This window comes from Nyctereutes procyonoides, unplaced genomic scaffold (assembly GCF_905146905.1).
Source record: "Nyctereutes procyonoides isolate TBG_1078 unplaced genomic scaffold, NYPRO_anot_genome, whole genome shotgun sequence".
Taxonomy (NCBI): Eukaryota; Metazoa; Chordata; class Mammalia; order Carnivora; family Canidae; genus Nyctereutes; species Nyctereutes procyonoides.
This window is the reverse complement of record NW_026575140.1, coordinates 42809332-42832553: the sequence shown is the minus strand read 5'-3', so window position 1 is coordinate 42832553 and position 23222 is coordinate 42809332. Positions and strand designations below refer to the sequence as shown.

General features: G+C 38.0%; 1 protein-coding gene across 1 annotated transcript in view; it reads right to left on the bottom strand.

Moving 5' to 3' along the window:
* Positions 1–23222, bottom strand: part of ALG6 (ALG6 alpha-1,3-glucosyltransferase) — a 69251-nt gene that overhangs the window by 43712 nt on the left and 2317 nt on the right. Inside the window, exons 3-4 of the mRNA XM_055305036.1 lie at positions 18556–18652; positions 1077–1161 (exon numbers count right to left, since the gene is read on the bottom strand). Coding sequence (XP_055161011.1) covers positions 1077–1161; positions 18556–18637 — 167 coding nt within the window. The 5' untranslated portion in view covers positions 18638–18652. The remainder of the gene's footprint in view (positions 1–1076; positions 1162–18555; positions 18653–23222) is intronic.

The following is a 23222-nucleotide window of genomic DNA, read 5'->3' as shown; positions in this document are numbered from 1 at the left end:
CTAATAATCTATTAGGCATCCAATACATCAATAAATAATTGTTACCAGAATATGTTCAATAAAAATGGCACAGGCACAAATTTCTGTAAAGATATAACCACACATAACATTTCCTGAGAGCTCATTTTGTTGCAGATGCTGTTCTAAGTGCTTTACATGTATCATTTTATCAATTATCGCAATAATCCTGTGAAATATGTATTCTATCATTTGTACTCTACAAGTTTGATAAAACCATGTCAGAGGGCAGCCCTGGTGGCTCAGCGGTTTAGCATCACCTTCCACCCAGGATGTGATCCTGGAGACCCAGGATCAAGTCCCACGTCCAGTTCCCTGCATGGAGCCTGCTTCTCCCTCTGCCTGCATCTCTGCCTCTCTCTCTCTGTGTCTGTCATGAATAAATAAATAAAAATCTTTAAAAAATAAAAAAAAAAAAAACAACCATGGCAGAGAAAATTAAATAATTTCACCAAAGGTCACACAGCTAGTAAACCAGGATCTGAACTCAGGCAGTCTGGGCAGCCTGAGTGGCTCAGCAGTTTAGTGCCACCTTCGGTCCAGGTGTGATCCTGGAGACCCAGGATTGAGTCCCGCGTCCGGCTCCCTGCATGGAGCCTGCTTCTCCCTCTACCTCTGTCTGTGTGTCTGTCATGAATAAATAAATAAAATATTAAAAAAAAAAAAAAACTCAGGCGGTCTGACTTCAGCACCAAAATTCCTTACCACTAAGCTACTGCTCTTTCACATCTCATTCATTTCTAATAAAAAAAGCTTTGTGAAACCACCAGAAAAAATACTGTTAACTCAGGATGATTCTTCAGTTTATGTCCAGAAGAGCTTCTAAGGTATATAGTGTTCTATCCTCAAAGTTCTTATCATATTCCAGCTGGTGAGTACATAGGTAACATTCATGAGTATAAAATTTCAAAGATGACCCTCAATATGCAAGGTAATACATCAGAGATATCAGTATACAGGAAAATGAGGATGCTGAAGATGAATATTTTCCTTTTAAATTATCTTAAATAATCTGTATTACATGATAAACAATAAAATCAAGTTAAAATGATCCATACCATTGTTTGACCGGTAAGTTAAAAGTAATTTCTTGCCAGTGTCTCTGAGCTTCATAATCACCAAACATAGGGGGTTTTCCAGCACCTAGGATGAAAGGTAAAAAGAGCCAGACAACAATGTACTTTAATATATCAATGACATTTATTTCCTTATGAAAATTTTCTAAATTATAGAAAGGCAGTGCAGGTTAAAGAAAAGAACACAGACATTATCAAAATAGCAGAGATGAGGCCTGAATTCTAGCACTACTAGTACACTGAATGACTATGTGACCTTGGACAAATTACTGAACCTCCTTAAGCCTCAGCACATTAAAAACAGGATCTACCTAGAAGACTATTGGAATAAATAAGATAATGATGTAAAATAAAGGTATGTGGCACACAGTAAACATTTAATAAATATAAGCTATTGTTAACATTAGTTAATAATACTAATTATAAAATATCCAAGTTTATTTTTACTTCATGAGAAAAACAGTCATATACTGTCTGGTAAATATCATAAAACAATAATAATAATAATCAGTATCTATATTTTACAAGGAGCTTTTGCAAACTAAATATAAATAACTGTTCAAGTATAGAACCAAAACCAGATTATACATTACAAAGACATTTGTTAGGTAAGGCTTTGCTGTCAAATGAGTGATATAAAGACTGTCAGTTTACAACTTTTTTTAAAAATTTCAAAACTGCTAATACAGGATAATAGAGCTTTAATAACTAACAGTTGAGAGTACTTCCTATGTGCCAGATACAGCAATGAAATAAGTATTATTATTATCCTCACTTTAGAGCTGAAAAAAGAGGTAATTCACCCAGCATCAAGCAGCAGAGTTGGACCTGAACCCAGGCAAACTCGCTCTGTAATCCATGCTTTTAACACCTAATTTATATTGCATACAATTTGGTTAAATAAGTTATTAATCTTAAGTCATGTTAGATGATATAGAGGTAATTCTATTTAGTAAATATCCACTATTCACCTAGCAGGTAACTATAAAATTGTGAGAAGCCCAGACATGTACAGTACAGTACAGTCACAAGGTTTTAAATCAGCAACTGAATATCACATACCGTCAAATATACTCAATAATCCATTAGCTATTAATTAATGCCACATTGAAGAATGATATATTAACGCTCACTCAAATCCAACCCAAATTTTCTCCAGCTTTGTAACACTACACTAAGTAGGGCTTTTTGCATTTAATGGCTATGTTATACCAATATTCTTAGTGGCAAGCATCTTCACCCAAGGAGATATCCCCACTGTTGAGATAATCATGAGAAAAGCAGATTAACATCTTCAAAGTATATACAGAGAGTAACTGTCACAAGCAATTACCCACAGTATAGACACACATATACACATACACCTGTCCCTCTCAAAAAATACTGTATCTTGTTCATTTTTGTATTCTCAGATGTAATGGCACCTGGTAGATTGATTCTCAGTGAATGATGCTGAAGAATACTGATACAATCGGCATGCTATAACAAGGATTTTAAGTTCAAAAGATTTGAAATTTTGAATCCCTGATTTTCCACTTACCATATGTGCAACATTAAGTAAGCAATTTGTGATGAGAGACCAAATTATGCTATTCTTTTTTTTTTAAGATTTTTAATTTATTCATGACAGACACAGAAAGAGAAGCAGAGACACAGGCAGAGGGAGAAGCAGGCTCCCCATAAGGAGCCTGATGTGGGACTTGATCCCAGGACTCCAGTATCATGCCCTGAAGGGAGACGTTCAACTGCTGAGCCACCCAGGTCTCCCTATGCTATTCTAATACAATGTTCATTTATTGGTTCTTGCCCAAAACATCTTCAATTATTCTCAGAGGCTGAAATTCCTAAACCTCTGTTCATGCTGCTTACTCTCTATTACATCCCTTCATTCAACTCATATCCAACCTTCAAGAATCATCTCAAATTCCAAATTCTCCATGAAACCTTCCTTGTAAATTAAAAACACCTTGTTGACTGATTTTTAAAAATTTGAGAGAGAGAGAGAGAGAGCAAGGGCAGGGGGAGTGGGACAGGCAGAAGGAGAGGAAAAAGGAAAAGCAGACTTCCACTGAGCACAGAGCCTGACAGGGGGCTTGATCTCAGGTTACTGAGATCATGACCTGAGCCAAAAGTCAGATGCTTAACTGACCAAGCCACCCAGACACCCCTACTGTTCACTGATTTTTGACTTTGTGTAATACTTACATTTTCAGTATCACATTATTTTGTCATATGACTATACTATTTCGTAATTGCTACCCAACTAAGAATTTTAGTTCTTATGAACAAAGGACTATGATTTTACAGATTCAAAGGAAACATATTGCCATGTACATACTTTCATTAAAAACTTAGTTAACTGAACAGGAGAGGAAAAATAACCTATAATTTTTTTAAAAAGGGAAAATATATCCCCAATGAATTGCAATTTTTACATGTGTATTTTATAGGATAGGAATATGTTTCTCTCTTTTTTTTTTTTTAAATGTATGATAGTCACAGAGAGAGAGAGAGAGAGAGAGGCAGAGACATAGGCAGAGGGAGAAGCAGGCTCCATGCACCGGGAGCCCGACGTGGGATTCGATCCTGGGTCTCCAGGATCGCACCCTGGGCCAAAGGCAGGCGCCAAACCGCTGCGCCACCCAGGGATCCCATGTGTTTTTCTTTTAAAGAATACAAGCACTGTCTATGGCTTCTTTTGTGGGAGAAGGAATTGATTTCTATTTTTTGTTTATTTTGTTTTTGTTTGTTTAGTTCCACTGGAATAATAAAAGTCAGAGAAGATCTTGGATAATTTTCTATACCTGAAAAAATCCAACTATCTAGATTTTCTGAAATTGCTCTAGACTGTGGTCAGTGTGGAAGAATTTACTACCATTCTCGAACAAATAGAAGAATGGATAACGACTCTCTTTAGGTTTGAGAAACAAGTTTCTATCCAGAGTCTGACCTACTTCAATAAATCCAGCTGACACTGGCCATGAAATTAGTACTTAAGTTTTTAAAACTGCTAAAGTGCCCTTAAAGCAACCCAGAAGGACAACCCAACTGTACCTATGGGAGCTTCACCTGGGAAGGACAAAAAGGATTCCTTCCACAGTGATTAATTCTACAAATTCATTTACATAAAATTCAGAATTATATAAAGAAAACACACTAATGTATATTCCTGGAGTTTCAATTTTGTCTTGTTTTTTAAGGAAATGGGCTTAAGAGCACTTAAATATTCCATTTTATTAATTGTTGAACTAACCAGAATTATGCTATAATTTAAAAAACAAGTAGTTTCTTTGATAACAATACATTCTAACTGCCTTTACATTTAAATTTTAAACATTCTAAGAAAAGAGAATTTGGCTAAAATTTTCCAGAACAAAATCCTCCTTTTATATGTTCTTGGTGAATAAAAGGAAACATTATAAATAGCAGTGGATAAGTAGAGAAACCAGTATAATTAAGATTTCTTTTCTTTTTAGTTTTTATTTTTTTAAGATTCTATTTATTTATTTGAGACAGAGAGTGAGAGAGACAGAGAGAGAGAAAGAGAGAGAGAAAACATAGGCAAAAGGACAGAGGGAGAAGGAGAAGCAGATTCCCCACTGAGCAGGGAGCCCTATGCAGGGCTAGATCCCAGGACCCCAGGATTATAACCTGAGCCAAAGGCAGATGCTTAACCAACTGAACCACCCAGGTGACACTCTTTCTTTTCTTTCTTTTTTTTTTCTTTTAAGATTTACTTATTTAATGGGGTGAGAGTGCAAGAGCAAGGGTAGAGGCAAAGGGAGAGGAAGAGAATCTTCAAATCACCTCCCACTGAGTGTAGAGCCTGATCCCCTAACTCTGAGATCATGACCTAAGCCAAAACCAAGAGTCAGATGCTTAACCTAGACTGAGCATCTGCTTTTGGCTCAGGTCATGATCTAGCATCAAACCCGACACTGGGCTCCCTACTAAGCAAGAGTCTGCTTCTCCCTCTCTCTGTGCTCTCTCTCTCTCTCTCTCTCTCTCAGTAAATAAATAAAATCTTTTAAAAAAATAAATAGGGGCACCTGGGTGGCTCAGCAGTTGAGCGTCTGTCTGCCTTCGGCTCAGGGCTTGATCCAAGAGTCACGGGATGGGAGTTCCACATCGGGCTCCCTGCATGGAGCCTGCTTCTCTCTCTGCCTATGTCTCTACCCCTCTTTCTGTGTCTCTCACGAATAGGTAAAATCTTTAAAATAAATAAATAAAATACAGTCATACTTTAGTAACTGATATGTTGCAAAAAAAGAAAAAAGATTCTCTATGGCTATCCCTTCTTAACACTCCATACAGCTTTTGGGGGAAAAATTATATTAGAATAAAATAATTTTCCTTTGTTCAAGTGTTGCTTTTTGTTCAAAAAGATGGATAACACTTGGGATCAACTATAGAGGAACTGTGAATCTCTACAAGACATAAGAAACAACCAATACTAAAATCAGAATTTGCTTCCTCCCTGGAGCTCCTGGCTGGCTCAGTTGGTGAAGCCTGTGACACTTGATCTCAGGGCTGTGAGTTCAAGCTCAATGACAGGTGTAGACATTACTAAAACATTAATAAGCTTAAAAAAAAAGAAAAAAATAATCTGTTTCCTCCCAAAGCTTGTTTAAAAGTAACAAGCAATATTTATTCAAATTTTTAGGTCTATAAAATTAATTACATAAGCAGCACTTAATGGGTATAATATAAATATGTAAGAAGTATACATTTTAGATAAATTTAAAGTTTAATACATTTAAGTAGTTTGCCTATACAATATATGCATTTCAAAGGAGAAATAATGGATTAATACTTAGCAAGCAGACCTGAGCTTCCTCACTTGAGTGCTTCCTACTTACAATCTTAAAATAAGATAAATGAAAAGTAAACTAAAATAAGCATGTTAAAAAGAAATTATGATAACAGAGAAAGTATTCTAATTAAGAGGGAAAAAAAATCTGAGCAGAATCACAGATCTCATATTTAATTCTAAATTCTCCCAGCCTCCTATGATATAGAAGTTCTTCACATGTGAGTGCTAAAAATGTTATATTCTTTACGGTGGGGCTAAGAACTCTGACAGAATCACCATTTTTTCTTAGTGCTCAGCATTTTATTCTTCTCACCTGAAAAATGACAAAAACATCTAATAACCACCTATAAAAGATGCCTACAAATATTCTACTACTGTGCAATAATAATACTTGTCCTATACAGTAATCCAAAAGTAATCTTTTTAAGTTGACTTTCTTATGGGACAACTTAATTATTTTTTTAAAGATTTTATTTATTTATTCATGAGACACACACACACACACACGCAGAAGCAGACACATAGGCAGAGGGAGAAGCAGGCTCCCTGTGGGAAGCCTGATGGTAGGACTCAATCCCAGAACCCCAGGATCATGACCTGAGCCAAAGGCAGACGCTCAACCACTGACCCACCCAGGTGCCCCAAGAGTGAAGTTTAAAATAAGCAGGAGTCCTGTTTTCCAGAAAAAGTAATTGAGTAAACTCAGACTTTAGGAGAGAAATGTTAGAATAAATATCGTAAGTAAGCCACAAGGATAGAAAAGTATTATATATGCTTATTGTCCTTTTCCAGTTCCCATTAAGCATCTGATTACATAGGCCAGTAATACTAAAATAGCGTAATTTCTTAAATTATATTATTCTACTCTATACCTTCAGTTATTTTCAACTTCACCTCAACCCAAAAAGTTCAAAGAAAATAATGTACCTGTCAAAATTAGAAGACAAAAAGAAAATTATATAAGAACAACATAATGGTTAGGAATAAAATAGTTCTTAAAAATAAATAAATAAAAATAAAAATAAAAATAAAATAAAAAGGAATAAAATAGTTCTGAAGGAAGAAAAGGAGAAGACCATCCAATGGACCAGTTATGGGTTGAAAGGTTGAAAGCAAAGGTAACATAAATTACACATTTTACATAACAACTTTTAACTGGGCTTTTCTTCTGACCTCCTTCCCCCATTCTTGCTACCAAACTAATTCCCTCCTTCCATTCACAAACTTCTAAGAGTTGGGGGAGCCCTGGTGGCTCAGTGGTTTAGCACCGCCTTCTGCCCAGAGCGTGATCCTGGAGTCCTGGGATTGAGCCCCACGTCAGGCTCCCTGCATGGAGCCCACTTCTCCCTCTGCCTGTGTCTCTGCCTCTCTCCTCTGTGTTTCTCATGAATAAATAAATAAAATCTTTAATAAGAAAATAAAAATAAAATCTTTAAAAAACAAACTTCTAAGAGTTGATATGCCCTCTTGTTAACTTCCATTTAGTACTCAATTCATTACAATCTGATAATTGAAAGGCTCACAATGACCTACTGGAGATCTTTTGTCTAGTCTTAACTTTCACACTACTTGACAGTCTAGAATTTAGGTCAGTCCTTATTTCTTAAAATTCTCTAATTTCCTGGTTTCCAGGCTCTAATACTCCTTCCTCAAGGTTTCTTCTCAACCCCTTTTAATAATTCCTCTTCTCTGTTAAAGTGATCAGTGGTCAAAAAAAAGAAAAAAAATGTTTTCTTTTTGCAGTATAAATGCCCCCAACCCTGTGGCTTTAACCACCATCAGGATCAGAGTAACAGGGGCCCCTGGGTGGCTCAGTGGTTGAGCATCTGCCTTTGGCTCAGGTCATGATCCTGGGGTCCTAGGATCGAGTCCCACATCAGGCTCCCCACAGGGAGCCTGCTTCTCTCTCTGCCTGTGTCTCTGCCTCTCTCTCTCTGTTTCTCATGAATAAATAAATAAAATCTTAAAAAAAAAAATCAGAGTAACAGATGGAGCTTTTAAAAACACAGATTAGACCAGCTTCCAGCAACGTGGCAGACTTAGGTCATAAAGACACCTCCAATACAGGGTGGGGTATGGCTGAATTAGCATCAAAACAAGATTCCTATTATTCATATTCCCCAAATGAATGAGAACATACACTGTTTGTCTTTCTCCGATTGACTTACTTCACTCAGCATTAATACCCTCCAGTTCCATCCACGTTGAAGCAAATGGTGGGTATTTGTCGTTTCTAATGGCTGAGTAATATTCCATGAATAATAGTGAAAGGGAATATAAGGGAAGAGAGAAGAAATGTGTGGGAAATATCAGAAAGGGACACAGAACATAAAGACTCCTAACACTGGGAAATGAACTAGGGGTGGTGGAGGGGGAGGAGGGCGGGGGGTGGGGGTGAATGGGTGACGGGCACTGAGGGGGACCCTTGACGGGATGAGCACTGGGTGTTATTCTGTATGTTGGTAAATTGAACACCAATAAAAATTAATTTATTAAAATAAAAATAAAAATAAAAATAAAATGTTTCCCTTTTTTTCTGAAGAACAAAATTAAATTTGCTCCATAATTTAAAAAAAAACAAAAAAAGAAGAAGAAGAAGAAACAAGATTCCTTAGGAGACAAACAATTCCTTAGGAGACAGAAACAACAAAAGAAATTTAAGATCCAGACAAGTAAGCACTTGTCCTGAGGGTATCCAATGACCTCTTCTGGCTATGGGTCAGCAACTGAGAAGTTCTATGCAATGCATAAGGAGGTATAGCTTAGAACTTGAACAGGTAAAAACTTCAATGTCAGAGAATCATCTACTAGGATATAAAATAACAATGCCTTTGGGGAAATGGTGAAGATAGTATTTATCTCTGCCTTGGTTCCTGGTAGTACAGGAAAAAAAGAAGAGTCTCCTGAAAATTCCTAACATTATCACACACTCACCCAGTGTAGGTCCTAAATTCACACCAAGAATTACAGCCAAAGAAACCTTAAGATGAGAATTTAGTTTGACTTTTGTTAATAGAGCTCAAAGGGGCATAGCAAGAGGCACCCTAAATCTTTTGTGGAGAAATACACAGTAAACTTGGGCCTCAAAGAATTCTCACAGATAAAAGTTTCTAGTAACTTGAACTCACAATTTTTTTTTTAAAGATCTTATTCATTTATTTGAGAGAGAACAAGGGCAGAGGGAGAGGGAAAAGCAGAACCCCCACTGACCAAAGAGCCCGATGTGGGACTAAATCCCAGGACCCTGGGAACACAACCTGAGCCAGAGGCAAACGCTTAACCAACTGAGCCACCCAGACACCCAAGCTCACAATTTAAAGAAAAAAAAAAATCACTAAACCCACAAACAAAATACCATGAGCTAGAGTCCAAAGAACCAACAAACCAGGAAATCAGACTACAGGGATTAGAATTTTCTGAGAGGAAATATGAAATAAGTATTGCTAATATGTTTAAAGATATAAAAGAAGGCACAGAATATGTTGAACAAGAAACAATCAGAAATGATGAAAATGATTTGAAAAGGAAACAAACAGAACTTTTGGGAATAAAAAAATACAGTAACTAAAATTGTAAAAACTCAATGGACAGTTAAAAAACAGATTAAACACAACCAAGAAGGGGATCCCTGGGCGGCTCAGCGGTTTAGCGCCTGCCTTTGGCCCAGGGCGCGATCCTGGAGTCCCAGGATCGAGTCCCGCGTCGGGCTCCCGGCATGGAGCCTGCTTCTGCCTCTCTCTCTCTCTATGTCTATCATAAATAAATGAATGAATAAATAAATAAATAAATCTTTAAAAAAAATATAATAAAATAAATAAACACAACCAAGAAGAAAAGTAATGAAATAGATAGATCGGATGATTATTTAAAAAGTAGTATGAACAAACTATGAAATGGGAAATATAGATTATGAGACATAGAGGATAGGATGAAAGGACCCAACATACATCTAATAAGAGTTGCACAAGGAAAACAGAAATGAAGGAAATGCAATACTTGAAGACAGAAAGGAAAATATGAACTCAATGAGACAAAGAGATTGTTGTCTGTTTTATTTTCTGCTATATCACCTGCCTTTGGCATGAGTACCCTATACATATGTGGCAAATTAATAAAAGACTAAAGAGCTAACATATCTAACCAGAGTTTTACAAGGAGGAAACAGAATGAGAAGAGACAGAAAGAAGGTTTCTATTGATTAAAGTCAGAAATCCCAGAAAATTATGAGGATAAATTTTTTTAATACTCGTATATCAATACATCATAGTGAAACTGCAACGAGAGAAAAGACAAATTACCTATAAAGAAATAACAGCTGAAATGACAGCTGATGTCTGAACAGAGCAACAGAAACTAAAAGACAATGAAATGAGATTTTCAAAATATTAAGAGAAAAGTATTGTTGGGGCGCCTGGGTGGTTCAGTCAGTTAAGCATCTGCCTTTGGCTCAGGTCATGATCTCAGGATCCTGGGATGGAGTCGCACATCTTCCCCTCTCCTACTTGCCACTCCTCCTGCTTGTGCTCTCTGTCAAATAAATAAATAAAGTCTTAAAAAAAAATTGTCAATACAGAATTCCAAACCCAGTAAAATGTTAGGACCTAGAGCAAAATAAAGGCATTTTCAGATAAAAACTACGCCACCAACAGGCTCTCACTAAAAGAAAACCTCCCAGGAGGTACCTAGTTGGTTCAGTTGGTAGAGCATGTAACTCTTGATCTCAGGATTCTGAGTTCAAGCCCCATTCTGGGAACTAAAGCCTACTTTAAAAAAAAAAAAAAAAAAAAAAAAAAGTTTTTTAATTTAAAGAAAAGTTTTAAAAACCTCCCAAAGATTTGAGGTGCCTGGGTGGCTCAGTCAATTGAGTGTCTGATTCTTGATCTTGGCTCTTGTCTTGATCTCATGGTCATGAGTTCAAGCCCCACATTGGGCTCTGTGCTGGACCTAGAGACTACTTGAAAAAACAAAAACAAAAACGAACAAAAAAACCTCCCAAAGATGGACTTCAGTAAGAAAGAAAATTATCTCAAAAGAAGATACAATATGTAAAAAGGAAGGTTAAGCACAGAAAATGAGAAACATGAGGGTAAACCTAAGTACTCTTAATTGTATAAAACAGTGATTAATGTCTAAAATCTTAGGCAATAATAACATTTTAATAGCAGAGGTGAGGATTTGTAACTAGTGTTAAAGCATCTCATGGTCCTTGCATTGTTCAGAAAGAACATATAAATATTAATTTTAGACTTTGTTAAATCAGTATATGAAAATCTCTACACCAACGCCCTGAAAGAAAACAAAGCATAACTTCCAAACCATCAGGAGAAAGGGGAATTAGGGTGGGGAACTCGTTAGTCAGGTCTAAGTGACAGGGATTCAGAGGTAAAGAGTAAAAGGATAGGGGTGCCTTTAAAAAAAAAAAAAAAAGAAAGAAAGAAGAAAGAGGAAAGAAAGAAAGAAAGAAAGAAAGAAAGAAAGAAAGAAAGAAAGAAAGAAAGAAAGAAAGAAAGAAAGAAAGAAAACATATGCTCCACCCACTGAACCAGCCAGGTACCCCTCAGCAACAAGCATTTTTTTTTTAAAGATTTTATTTATTTATTCATGACAGACACACAAAGAGAGGGGCAGAGACATAGACAAAGAGAGAAGCAGGCTCCATGCAGGGAGCCTGATGTGGGACTCTATCCCAGGACCCCGGGATCACGTCCTGGGCAGAAGACATGCACTCAACCGCTGAGCCACCCAAGGTGTCCCAGCAACAAGCATTTAGAAAAATGATTTTTTAGGGGCACCTGAGTAGCTCAGTCAGTTGAGCATCTGACTATTGATTTTGGCTCAGGTAGGATCAGTGTCATGAGACTGAGCACTGCATCAGGTTCCAAGCTCAGCTGGGAATCTGCTTGAGATTCTTTCTCTTCCTCTTCCTCTGGACTCCCCCCTCCCTCACTCCCTCTTTCACTCTAAAATAAATAAATCCTTAAAAAAAAAAAAATGAGGGGCACCTGGGTGGCTCACTGGTTGACTTCTGGCTCAGGGCATGATCCCAGGGTGCAAGGATTGAGTCCTGCATCAGGCTCCTTGCGATGAGCCTGCTTCTCCCTCTGCCTATGTCTCTGCCTTTCTCTCTGTGTCTCTTATGAACAAATAAAAATCTTTTTTAAAAAATGAAAGAAAAACAGTTTTTTAAAAGATATCATCTATAGGGGATCCCTGGGTGGCTCGGCGGTTTAGTGTCTGCCTTCAGCCCAGGGCATGATCCTGGAGTCCTAGGATCGAGTCCCGCATCAGACTCCCTGGATGGAGCCTGCTTCTCTCTCTGCCTGTGTCTCTGCCTCTCTCTCTGTGTCTCTCATGAATAAATAAATAAAATCTTTAAAAATAATAATAATAAAAATAAATAAAAGATATCTATAACAATGAGAGAAAAATATGTAAGATAGCTAGGAATACATCTAATAAAGGATACAGAAGACTTTCATGTAAAAAGAAGACTTAAATAGGGGTGCCTGAGTGGCGCAGTCAGTTAAGTAGAAGACCCTTCTTTAGGCTCTAGTCATGATCTCACGATCATGAAATCGAGCCCCGCATCAGGCTCCTCGCTCAGTGCTATCTGCTTGAATTTCTCTCTCACTGTCCCCCTCTGCCTCTCCTTGTTAAATAAAGGGAGAAGATACATATCATCTTAATGGATTAAAAGTCCCAGTGTGGGGGTGCCTGGGTGGCTCAGTCAGTTAAGCATCTGCCTTTAGCTCAGGTCATGATCCTGGGGTCCTGGGATCCAGCCCTGCATCAGGCACCCTGCTCAGCAAGGAGTCTGCTTCTCCCTCTGCCCCTTCCCCATGGTTTGTTCTCTTTTGGGTAAATAAATAAATAATAAATAAATAAGCTTTTTTAAAAAATAAAAGCACAGGGATCCCTGGGTGGCGCAGCGGTTTGGCGCCTGCCTTTGGCCCAGGGCGCGATCCTGGAGACCCGGGATCGAATCCCACGTCGGGCTCCCGGTACATGGAGCCTGCTTCTCCCTCTGCCTGTGTCTCTGCCTCTCTCTCTCTCTCTCTCTCTGTGACTATCATAAATAAATAAAAAATAAATAAATAAATAAAAGCACAAATCATAAAGAAAAAAGATTAATAAATTTCACTATTTTATCCTGTCTATCTAGACATCTTAGGATGTGGGGTGCCTGGCTGGCTCAGTCAAAAAGCATGCGACTCTTGATCTCAGGGTCTTGGATTCAAACCCCATGTTGAATATAGACATTACTTAAATAAATAAATAAACTTAAAATAAAAAGACACCTTAAGATATGAAAGGAAGGGAGGCCTGGGTGGCTCAGCGGTTGAGCATCTGCCTTTGGTTCAGGGCATGATCCCGAAGTTCCTAGGATCAAGTCCCATATGAGGCTTCCTGCATGGAGCCTGCTTCTCCCTCTACCTATATCTCTGTCCCTCTCTCTGTGTCTCTCATGAATAAGATATGAAAAGATAACCCATAAACCAGGAGAAGATATTAACAATTGTACAAAGGTTAGCTTCCAGAATATAGAATGCTTGAGGAAAAAAAAAACAAAATACAGAATCCATAAAAAAAAAAATGGAAATATACAAATGACATAGCAAATATCCCAGAAAAGGAAATAGAAATGGCCAGTAAACAGGAAAATAGGTTTAAGCTTTTAGTAATGAAGGAAAGTCAAATTAAAAGCATAATAAAATATTTCACACACTCCAGGGAGGCAAAAATTCAAAATCTTAATACTACCAAAAGTTGTGAAGTATGTGGGGTAACAGGGACCCTTTCCTTTGAGAACTGCCTGAATACTAAAAACAGCTTAGAATGGATGACTGAGATGAAATTTGAGCCTGGGTGGCTCAGCGGTGTGGCGCCTGCCTTTGGCCCTGGGTCCCTGGAGTCCCAGGATCGAGTCCCACATCGGGCTCCCTGCATGGAGCCTGCTTCTCCCTCTGCTTGTGTCTCTGCCTCTCTCTCTCTAGGTCTATCATAAATAAATAAATAAATAAATAAATAAATAAATAAATAAATAAATAAATAAATAAATAAATAAATAAATCTTAAAAAAAAAAAAGGACACAAATGTTTTCTGGTTCATCTCTTGCACTTTGTTAAGAGCTAAGGTTGTATGTGAGCTTAGAGAGATACTGAATGAAAATAGGACCTGCCTACTTTGGTTCTAGCCAAGATAAAAGGATTCCTGCAGTTGACCCAACTTATTCATCATAGAGCTGCACTGAAGTATGAAGCCAGGGCCTAAACTGTTGCTCTTTGTGACCAGCTGAAAGTGGATTTATGTCTTCTTGTGCCCCCAACCAAATTCTATGTCTCACAATTGACCCTTTTTCTAAAAAAAAGATTTTATTCATTTATTCATGAGAGACACACAAAGAGAGAGAAAGGCAGAGACATAGGTAGAGGGAGAAGCAGGCTCCATGCAGGGCCTGATGTGGGACTCGATCCTGGGACGTCCTGGGCCGAAGGCAGGCACCAAACCGCTGAGTCACCCAGGGATCCCTGACCCTTTTTTATATGACTGAAATGTACCCAACCTTTAACATATCCAAAATGGAATTCATTCATTACCTTCCCCACTGAGTCTGCTATGTTTTCAAGTCTCAGGATCTCCGAACTAGAAACCAAACTCACTGTCAAAATCTTCCTTCTTATCCCCACACACAATTTGTCATTACATTTTGTTGATTTTTATTCAATGTGGCTCTCAAAATTAGTCACTTAGACAGGCCTCATCATCCTTTGCCTAGACCGCTGCAACCAGCTTTGTGCAACACTTCAAATAAGTGTTATAAATTGATGTAAGGCCACAGCACATATATGCTGCCAGTATGGTCTTGCTACCATCAGCCCCTCCTTGTTCTACTCCAAATTCCATGCTGCCTCTATAGTTGTCTTCTTAAACAGCATACCAGATCATGTGAATTCCCTGCTTAAAAGCCTCCACTGCCTAAAAGATAAACCCTCACACATTACTTTGGCTCACATTCTGGCCCCTTTATTCCTACATCATCATCGATGGTCCATCTTAACCATGCACCCTGTATTCCAGTCACACTAACATCCTCAACATATCACAGAGAACTCTTGGTCTTTGTTCATGCTATTTCCTGTCCCTGGAATAGTCTCCCCGCCTCCGTATCTGCCTAGTAAATCCTCCCTCAACCTCTTTCAGAACAAACGTGTTATCATTGTTTTACTCTAATCTAAGCCTTTCTTTAAAAAAAAAAAAAAAAGATATTATTTATTTGTGAGAGAGAGAGAGTACACAAGCAGGGGGAGTGGCAGATGGAGAGGGAGAAGCAGCCCCCCCCCCCCCCGCCACCCTCCAGCAGGAAGCTGGATGGGGAGCTCCATCCCAGGATCCCAGGATCATGATCTGAGCAGAAGGAAGATGATTAACTGACTGAGCCACCAGGCATCCCTACTCCAAGCCTCTCGTCTGAATTACAAGTCTCTTGTGTTCCAGTCTACTTTGTTTATATCACACTATATTTTTATATAGTACATATTTACAAGTCTGTTCTATCCACTTGACTCTGAACATCCGTAGGGAAATAAAAGGATGATTCAGGGACCCAATTACAGTGTGGGGATAGGGGGGATTTCCCCTACACATGCAACAAGCAATTCTCAGACACCAACTCCATATCTACAACTCAATCCTAACACTATCTGCCCAAGAGATGCTATCAGATTCCACAGGTTATGGGTTCAGTACTATAAGATTGCCCCCACCCTCCATGTCAGAGGCCAGTCATAAGCCCAAATTCTGGCCAACTAGTTATCAATCAGAGGTTCCAACAACCTCCTCCAACCCTGGATGACAACTGCAAGTCTAAACTGTTACCTGTGCTTCTGACTGACTGGCAGATGTTCCCACAACCTCCTCCTTTGGTCTGATTAATTTCCTAGAGCAGTTCTCAGAACTCAGAGAAACATTTACTTACTAGATTATCAGTTTATTATAAAAAGATGTAACTCAGAACAGCCAAATGGAAGAGATGCAAAGGGCAAGGTATGGGGAAAGAGCGCTGAGCTTCAATTCCCTTTGAATCTCCATGTGTTCACCAGCTCCATCCTACTTTGGGGTTTTTATGAAGGCTTTATTACAAAAGCATGATTGATTAATCACTGGCCGTTGGTGACTGATTCAACCTCCAGCCTCTCTCCCCTCCCTGGAAATCAGAGGGTGGGACTGAAGGTTCCAACCCTCTAAAGACCCAATTAGGTTTTCCAGGCAACCAGTCCCCATCCATAGATGGGTCCAAAAGCCAGTCATTACCATAGCAAAAGACAACTTTATCACTTTCACTTAGAAAATCCCAAGGTTTTTAGAGGCTCTGTGCCAGAAGAAGGACAAAGACCAAATATATATTTCTTATAAACCACAATATCATAAGAAAATACCATTTATTATTCTTGGTCACCCTGAAAGCCAGACTGAAAGACTTGATCACCAGTAAAGTATTTTTGCCCGCAAAGCAGACACTCAATAAACATTCTGGGGTTAAATGATCTGATGTAAGGATCAAATAACAGAACAGTTGTGAAGCATTAATATGCTGATTATATTCCTACATTACCAAAAAAGAAAATATGTTTCATACATATGATCTCAAGTAATCCCCACAACCCTGTTAAAATATATATTAATATTCCCACTTTGTAGAAGAAGTACCTTTGTAAAAGAGGTTCATAGAGATTAAATAACTACCCCAAGATCCGGCAGCTAACAAGCAAAGAAAAATGAAGATTTGAGCCCAAGTCTACTGCTGCATCCAAGTGATTTTACTTCCTCATTATTTCTCAGATTCATTTATCTATCTTTTAAATAGCTTAGTTTAGGACTTCTTAGAAGCACAGAGTGGTGTCATAAAAGCACTGATTTTGGAATAAAATACAACTATATTTGAGTCCCAGTTGTCATTTATCAGCTGTCTTACTTTCCACTTGTAAATTAGAGACAATACCTATCTTCAGTAGTGTGGTAAGTAAAAGAAAATGCTAAAAAAATAAATAAAATTAAAATTTTAAAAAATGCTTAGTGTCTAGCATATGGTAAATACTTAAAATAGCTCATATTTCTATTATTATGATTATGTCATTTGTCTCTTTACCTCCAACCTGCTTCCTATAAACCTTGTGCATTATTACAAAGTTATTTTTCTAAAACACAAGTAATTTGCCAAGCACAGTGTTTAGCTAAATCTCCAGCCGCTCCCTCCGCATCGTTTTGTTCCTTCTTTTTATACTCCAATACGGACTACTTAAAACGATGTTCTCGGGGATCCCTGGGTGGCTCAGCAGTTTAGCACCTGCCTTGGGCCCTGGTTGTGCTCCTGGAGACCCGGGATTGAGACCCATGTCAGGCTCCCTGCATGGAGCCTCCTTCTCTCTCTGCCTGTGTCTCTGCCTCTCTCTCTCTTTCTCTCTCTCATGAATAAATAAAATCTTAAAAAAATAAATAAATAAAACCATGCTCTCACTCTACCATCCTTTTGCCCATGTTCCCTATTTCATTTGCCTAGCAAGTTCCAACTCATGCTTCAACCTTGAACTCAAATGTCATCTTCTCTGAAAAGTTTTTTCTAATGCAACTTGATCATTCACTTCTCTATGTGACCTTTGTACTTTACAAAGACTTCTAGTCATAATTACCACATTGTCCTGTGACCACTTACCTACTAAAATGTGGACACTTTTCAGTACTGGATATTCATGTACTCTAGCACCTAGCAGTGCCTGGACCATGAGCAGTGCTAAATAAATACAGGATTGAATATAATCCTATCCCCTGTCCAGGACCATGTACCATTAATTCTCCCTCCTCTTCTCTTACATCATTCCCAGTCTTATTCTCCATTCCTCTCTTCCTTTCAGTCTAGTAACACGGCCTCTCTACCCTAAACAAAAGCCTCTTTTGATTCCACTCCCACCTTCAGGTACTAGCTCAGTTCTCTTTTTGATACTTAATATGTAATCATTTATCAACTTGTCATCTTCCCCATTAAAATACATTTTTGTTTTCTCATGTCATAAAGCCTATGCTTCTATTTAGCTCTTACACATATTATTTTCACTAGATTCAATGTTTATTTTCTTGACCATATCAAAATTGCCTCAAATTCTTCTGTCCCATGGGATCCCTGGGTGGCTCAGCAGTTTAGCGCCTGCCTTCGGCTCAGGGCATGATCCTAGAGTCCCAGGATTGAGTCCCACATCAGGCTCCCTGCATGGAGCCTGCTTCTAGCTCAGCCTGTCTCTGCCTCTCTCTCTCTGTGTGTCTCTCATGAATAAACAAATAAAATCTTAAAAAAAAAAAATTCTTCCGTCCCAGTCAGATATCTATAAACTATTACAAAAAGGAGGAGGAGGACAAAACTGTTTAAAGGAATATATCCATCTTTTAAAGAGTAAAGATGGGGCAGCCTGGGTGGCTCAGCAGTTAATGCCGTCGTCATCCCAGGGTGTGATCCTGGAGACCTGGGATCGAGTCCCGCATCGGGCTCTCTGCATGGAGCCTGCTTCTCCCTCTGCCTCTGTGTGTGTGTGTGTGTGTCTCATGACAAATAAATAAAATCTTTATAAAAAAATAAATAAAGAGTAAAGATGTGTTACCTGAATAAGAATTAAGAGAAACTGTCCACCGTACTGTTAGTCCTATTAAGACCACAATTGTCATCAAGTGCCATTTCTCCATATTTCTTCTTCAAACCTAAGGAGGGAAAAAAATAGGACCAATGCCAAAATACTTTTAATGCATAGTCAGTTACTTCTTTTCTTCATCAGAGAAATGTTATCAAATTCTTTGGGATTAGGAGTTTGAGAGAATTTTAAGTGATACTTCATTTCCAGTTAATACTGACTTTTAGGTCTATGAAGAAGTAGCCTGGAGGGAAAAAAAAGAAAGACCAAGATTTAGCTGAGCATGGTACAACAAAGAACTCATTAAACCAAGTAGGAAGATGAAGAAATGGGTGTCAGCAAGAAGCAAAGTGGGTAGTTTTAAGTTCTTTATTCCCTAGTCCTCTAGTTGGGAAATATACCTCAAAAGGCAGCTCTCCATGTTGTTAAATGGGATTCAATATATGTAGTAAAGATGTGGTAAGGACTGGTTCTTACAAGGTAACAAAGAAAAACAACAGATATATAGATAGCAGAGTCAATTCCATCTAAAGCATGTTTACCTACATGTAAAAAAATATAGTTTAAAAGGCATGATTTATCTTTGGTACAGAGAGGAAGAGGAATTTTACCTTTCTATTTAGTTTCAGAAAGTATTCTACTAATTTATGTAGTTTGATTTTTACTTTTCTTCCAAAATATACTTTCACTAACCACATCTATCTTATAGAATGAACCTCTACAAGAACTAATAACCCCGTCTTTTTTTTTATGCCATAATGATTTGGTATTTTTTTTACATGTTTTTATTTAAGTTTGATTTGCCAACACATAGTAACACCCAGTGCTCATCCCATCAAGTGCCCTCCTCAGTGCCCATCAGCCAGTTACTCCATCCCTCAATCCCTGCCTCCCCTTCCCCAACCCTTTGTTTGTTTCCCAGAGTTAGGAGTCTCTCATGGTTTGTCACCCTCTCTAATTTTTCCTACTCAATTTCCCTCCTTTCCCTCATAATCCCTTTCACTATTTCTTATATTCCATGAATGAGTGAAACCATACAATGATTGTCCTTCTCCTACTGACTTATTTCACTCAGCATAATACCCTCCAGTTCCATCCACATCGAAGCAAATGGTGGGTATTCATCGTTTCTAATGGCTGAGTAATAATCCATTGTATATATAGACCACATCTTCTTTATCCATTCATCTGTCGAAGGACATAGAGGCTCCTTCCACAGTTTGGCTATTGTGGACATTGCTGCTATAAACATTGGGGTGCAGGTGTCCCAGCGTTTCACTGCATCTGTATCTTTGGGGTAAATCCCCAGTAGTGCAATTGCTGGGTCATAGGGTAGCTCTATTTTTAACTCTTGGAGAACTTCCACATTGTTTTCAAGAGTTGCTGTACCAGTTCACATTCCCACCAACAGTGCAAGAGAGTTCCCTTTTCTCCACATCCTCTGCAACATTTGTTGTTTCCTGTCTTGTTAATTTTCACCATTCTCACTCGTGTGAGGTGGTATCTCATTGTGGTTTTGATTTGTATTTCTCTGATGGCAAGTGATGCGGAGCATTTTCTCATGTGCTTGTTGGCCATGTGTATGTCTTCTTTAGTGAAATTTTTGTTCATGTCTTCTGCCCATTTCATGATTGGATTGATTCTTGGGTGTTGAGTTGGTAAGTTCTTTATATATCTTGGGACACTAGCCCTTTTTCTGATATGTCATTTGCAAATATCTTCTCCCATTCTGTAGGTTGTCTTTTAGTTTTGTTGACTGTTTCTTTGGCTGTGCAGAAGCTTTTTACCTTGATTAAGTCCCAAGAGTTCATTTTTGCTTTTGTTTCCCTTGTCTTCATAGATATATCTTGCAAGAAGTTACTGTAGCCAAGTTCAAAAAGGTTGCTGCCTGTGTTCTCCTCTAGGATAATAACTTTTAAGACTGGAAACCCAAGTCTTAAGAGAAAAAGCAGTAAAATGCAATTAACTATATCCTTCTTTTTTTTTTTTTTTTTTTCAGTTTTTTCCTTGGGTTGGATGGTTTAAAAGCAAAAAGCTTTGGGCAACTCGGGTGGCTCAGTGGCTTAGCGCCACCTTCAGTCCCGGGTGTGGTCCTGGAGAACCGAGATTGAATCCCGCTGTCAGGCTCCCTGCATGGAATGGAGCCTGCTTCTCCCTCTACCTGTGTCTGTGCCTCTCTCTGTGTGTCTCTCTCATGTATAAATAAATAAAATTTAAAAAAATTAAAAATATAAAATAAATAAAAGCAAAAAGCTTTGAGAAATTATGGGCCACAATTATGCACCACAGGATATACTTTAAATATAACCAAAAAAATACAATAGCCAACTGTAAATACTAGGAGAAAATTGGCACATTCCACCTACTGGGCAAAAAAAAATTTTTTTAAGGATGTAATAAAACATGTTAGTTTTATTTATTTTTTATTTAAGTTTTTCATTTTAATTCTAGTATAGTTAACAGACAGCGTTATATCAGTTTCAAGTATACAATATAGTGATAAAAATTATTCTCTTATTTAAATATCGCAAAGGTCAACTCTAGAACTAATGAAGTCCAGCATCTCAATTAGGTAGAATGACTCAAAGTAGTAAATAAGGCTATGTAAATATATCATGCAAATTTGGATTATATACATGCCCTTTCCTCCCTCCTACAGCATCCATTTTTAATCATTTTACTATTCACTAGAACTTCTATCACAGAGGCAAAGTAAGGGGAAAACTTAAAATTCAATCCCTTTCCAATGTTGATTCTTGATTTCATACAAGTCTATTATAAACTACTCATTCTCTTTTTTTTTTTTTTTAAGTAGGCTCCACGCCCAGTATGAAGCCCAACATGAGGCCTGGACTCACGACCCTAAGATCAAAACCTGAGCAGAGATCAAGAGTTGGACCCTTGGGGCACCTCGGTGGCTCAATGGCTGAGCTGCCTTTGGCTCAGGTCATGATCCTGGGTCCTGTGATTGAGTCCTGAGTCCCATATCAGGAGCCTACTTCTCCCTCTGCTCATGTTTCTGCCTCTCTCTGTCTCCCATAAATGAATAAATAAAATCTTAAAAAACAATTTTTTTTAAAGTCGGATCCTTAACCCACTGAGCCACTCCAGGCACCCTCAAATTCTTTTTTAGTCTAATCCAAAAAGCCCCACCACCTTTTTTTTTTATTCATGACAGACACAGAGAGAGAGAGAGAGAGAGAGAGAGAGAGAGAGAGGCAGAGACACAGGCAGAGGGAGAAGCAGGCTCCATGCAGGGAGCCCAACATGGGACTCGATCCCGGGTCTCCAGGATCACACCCTGGGCTGAAGGCAGCGCCAAACCACTGGGCCACCGGGGATGCCCATCAAAAAGCCCCTTTTCAATATGCTGCAGTCTACATTCTAGAATTGCAATACAACACTATATTTTACTGAGATATCATGTTTAAAATTGATTTTAGAAATGCGAATTCCTAGATTTGAAAATATAGCTTAACTAATATTCCATCTAGGAAATTTAAATCACTAATATGACCAAGTTAAATCAATAATTCACAGTTCCAGAAAATCCTGTGTAAGTACTTCCTCAGGAATCTAAAGTAACAAAAATAAGACTGCCAATAACACCAAATAATCATAACAAACTTTAAAAGAACATAATGCTTAACTAATATTTGCTGCTGATCAAGTTGGCTAAGAGCACAATGGTGGAAAGGAAAACATAAAGAATCACATCCAAAAAGATCTGAACATCTATGATGAACTAAATCTAATTCCAGAAATGACAGAAATAAAATCAAAGCTCTGCACTTAAATGTGAAAAAAACAAATCAATAAAAATCAACTGCATGAATACTGAAAGGGAGGTAACATGTCATAAATAACTGTCAGTCCTATAGGAATGCAGAACCAATGACCAGTGTACTTTGATTGAAAAGTAAAAAGTTTAAAAATGAAATTAAAAGTAAAAAGCTTAATTAGGTTTTTTTTTTTTTAAGTTTTATTTTTTTTTTAGTAATCTCTATACCCAATGAGTGGCTCAAATTTACCATCCTGAAAAATCAAAAGTCACATGCTCTTCCGACTGAGTCAGCTAGCCAACTAGCCAAGTAAAAAGCAAAAAATATATACGTTAGGAAAGGTTTTTTAACAATGATAGCTGTCCAAAAATGAAACAAGCAGCTTGAAAAGGGGGTTCTTCTCTAACAGGTTCAAAAAGAAAACTGAACAACTACTTGAAAGAATATTTTTAAAGTGTAGAACAGATGACTAATTTTTAAAGTGTCTACTAAATCCAATTTTGGAAATATATTATGTGCTAAATTAATATAAATCCTGAAAATACAAAAGAAGAGTTGGTTTCCCAACACATTAATGTTTCCATAATTCGCAAGTTACCCAGGATCATCAGTTTTGAGGTGTTTCTTTGTTATTTAGTAAAATGGATAGGCCTTCCCATCCTTTACAAGTGACTCCCAGTAGAAGTTGAAGGGCATAAAAAACATCTCTTCCTCACTTTCTACTTAGAGTAAAATCCAAGTACTCCAGCCATAAGACCCTTTAAGATCTGACCTCTGCCAGCCTCTCAGATTTCATCTCCTCCCACTTTCCAAGGTCTTCCTACTCTTCCAAGGACCTGTCAATTTCATTCATTATCC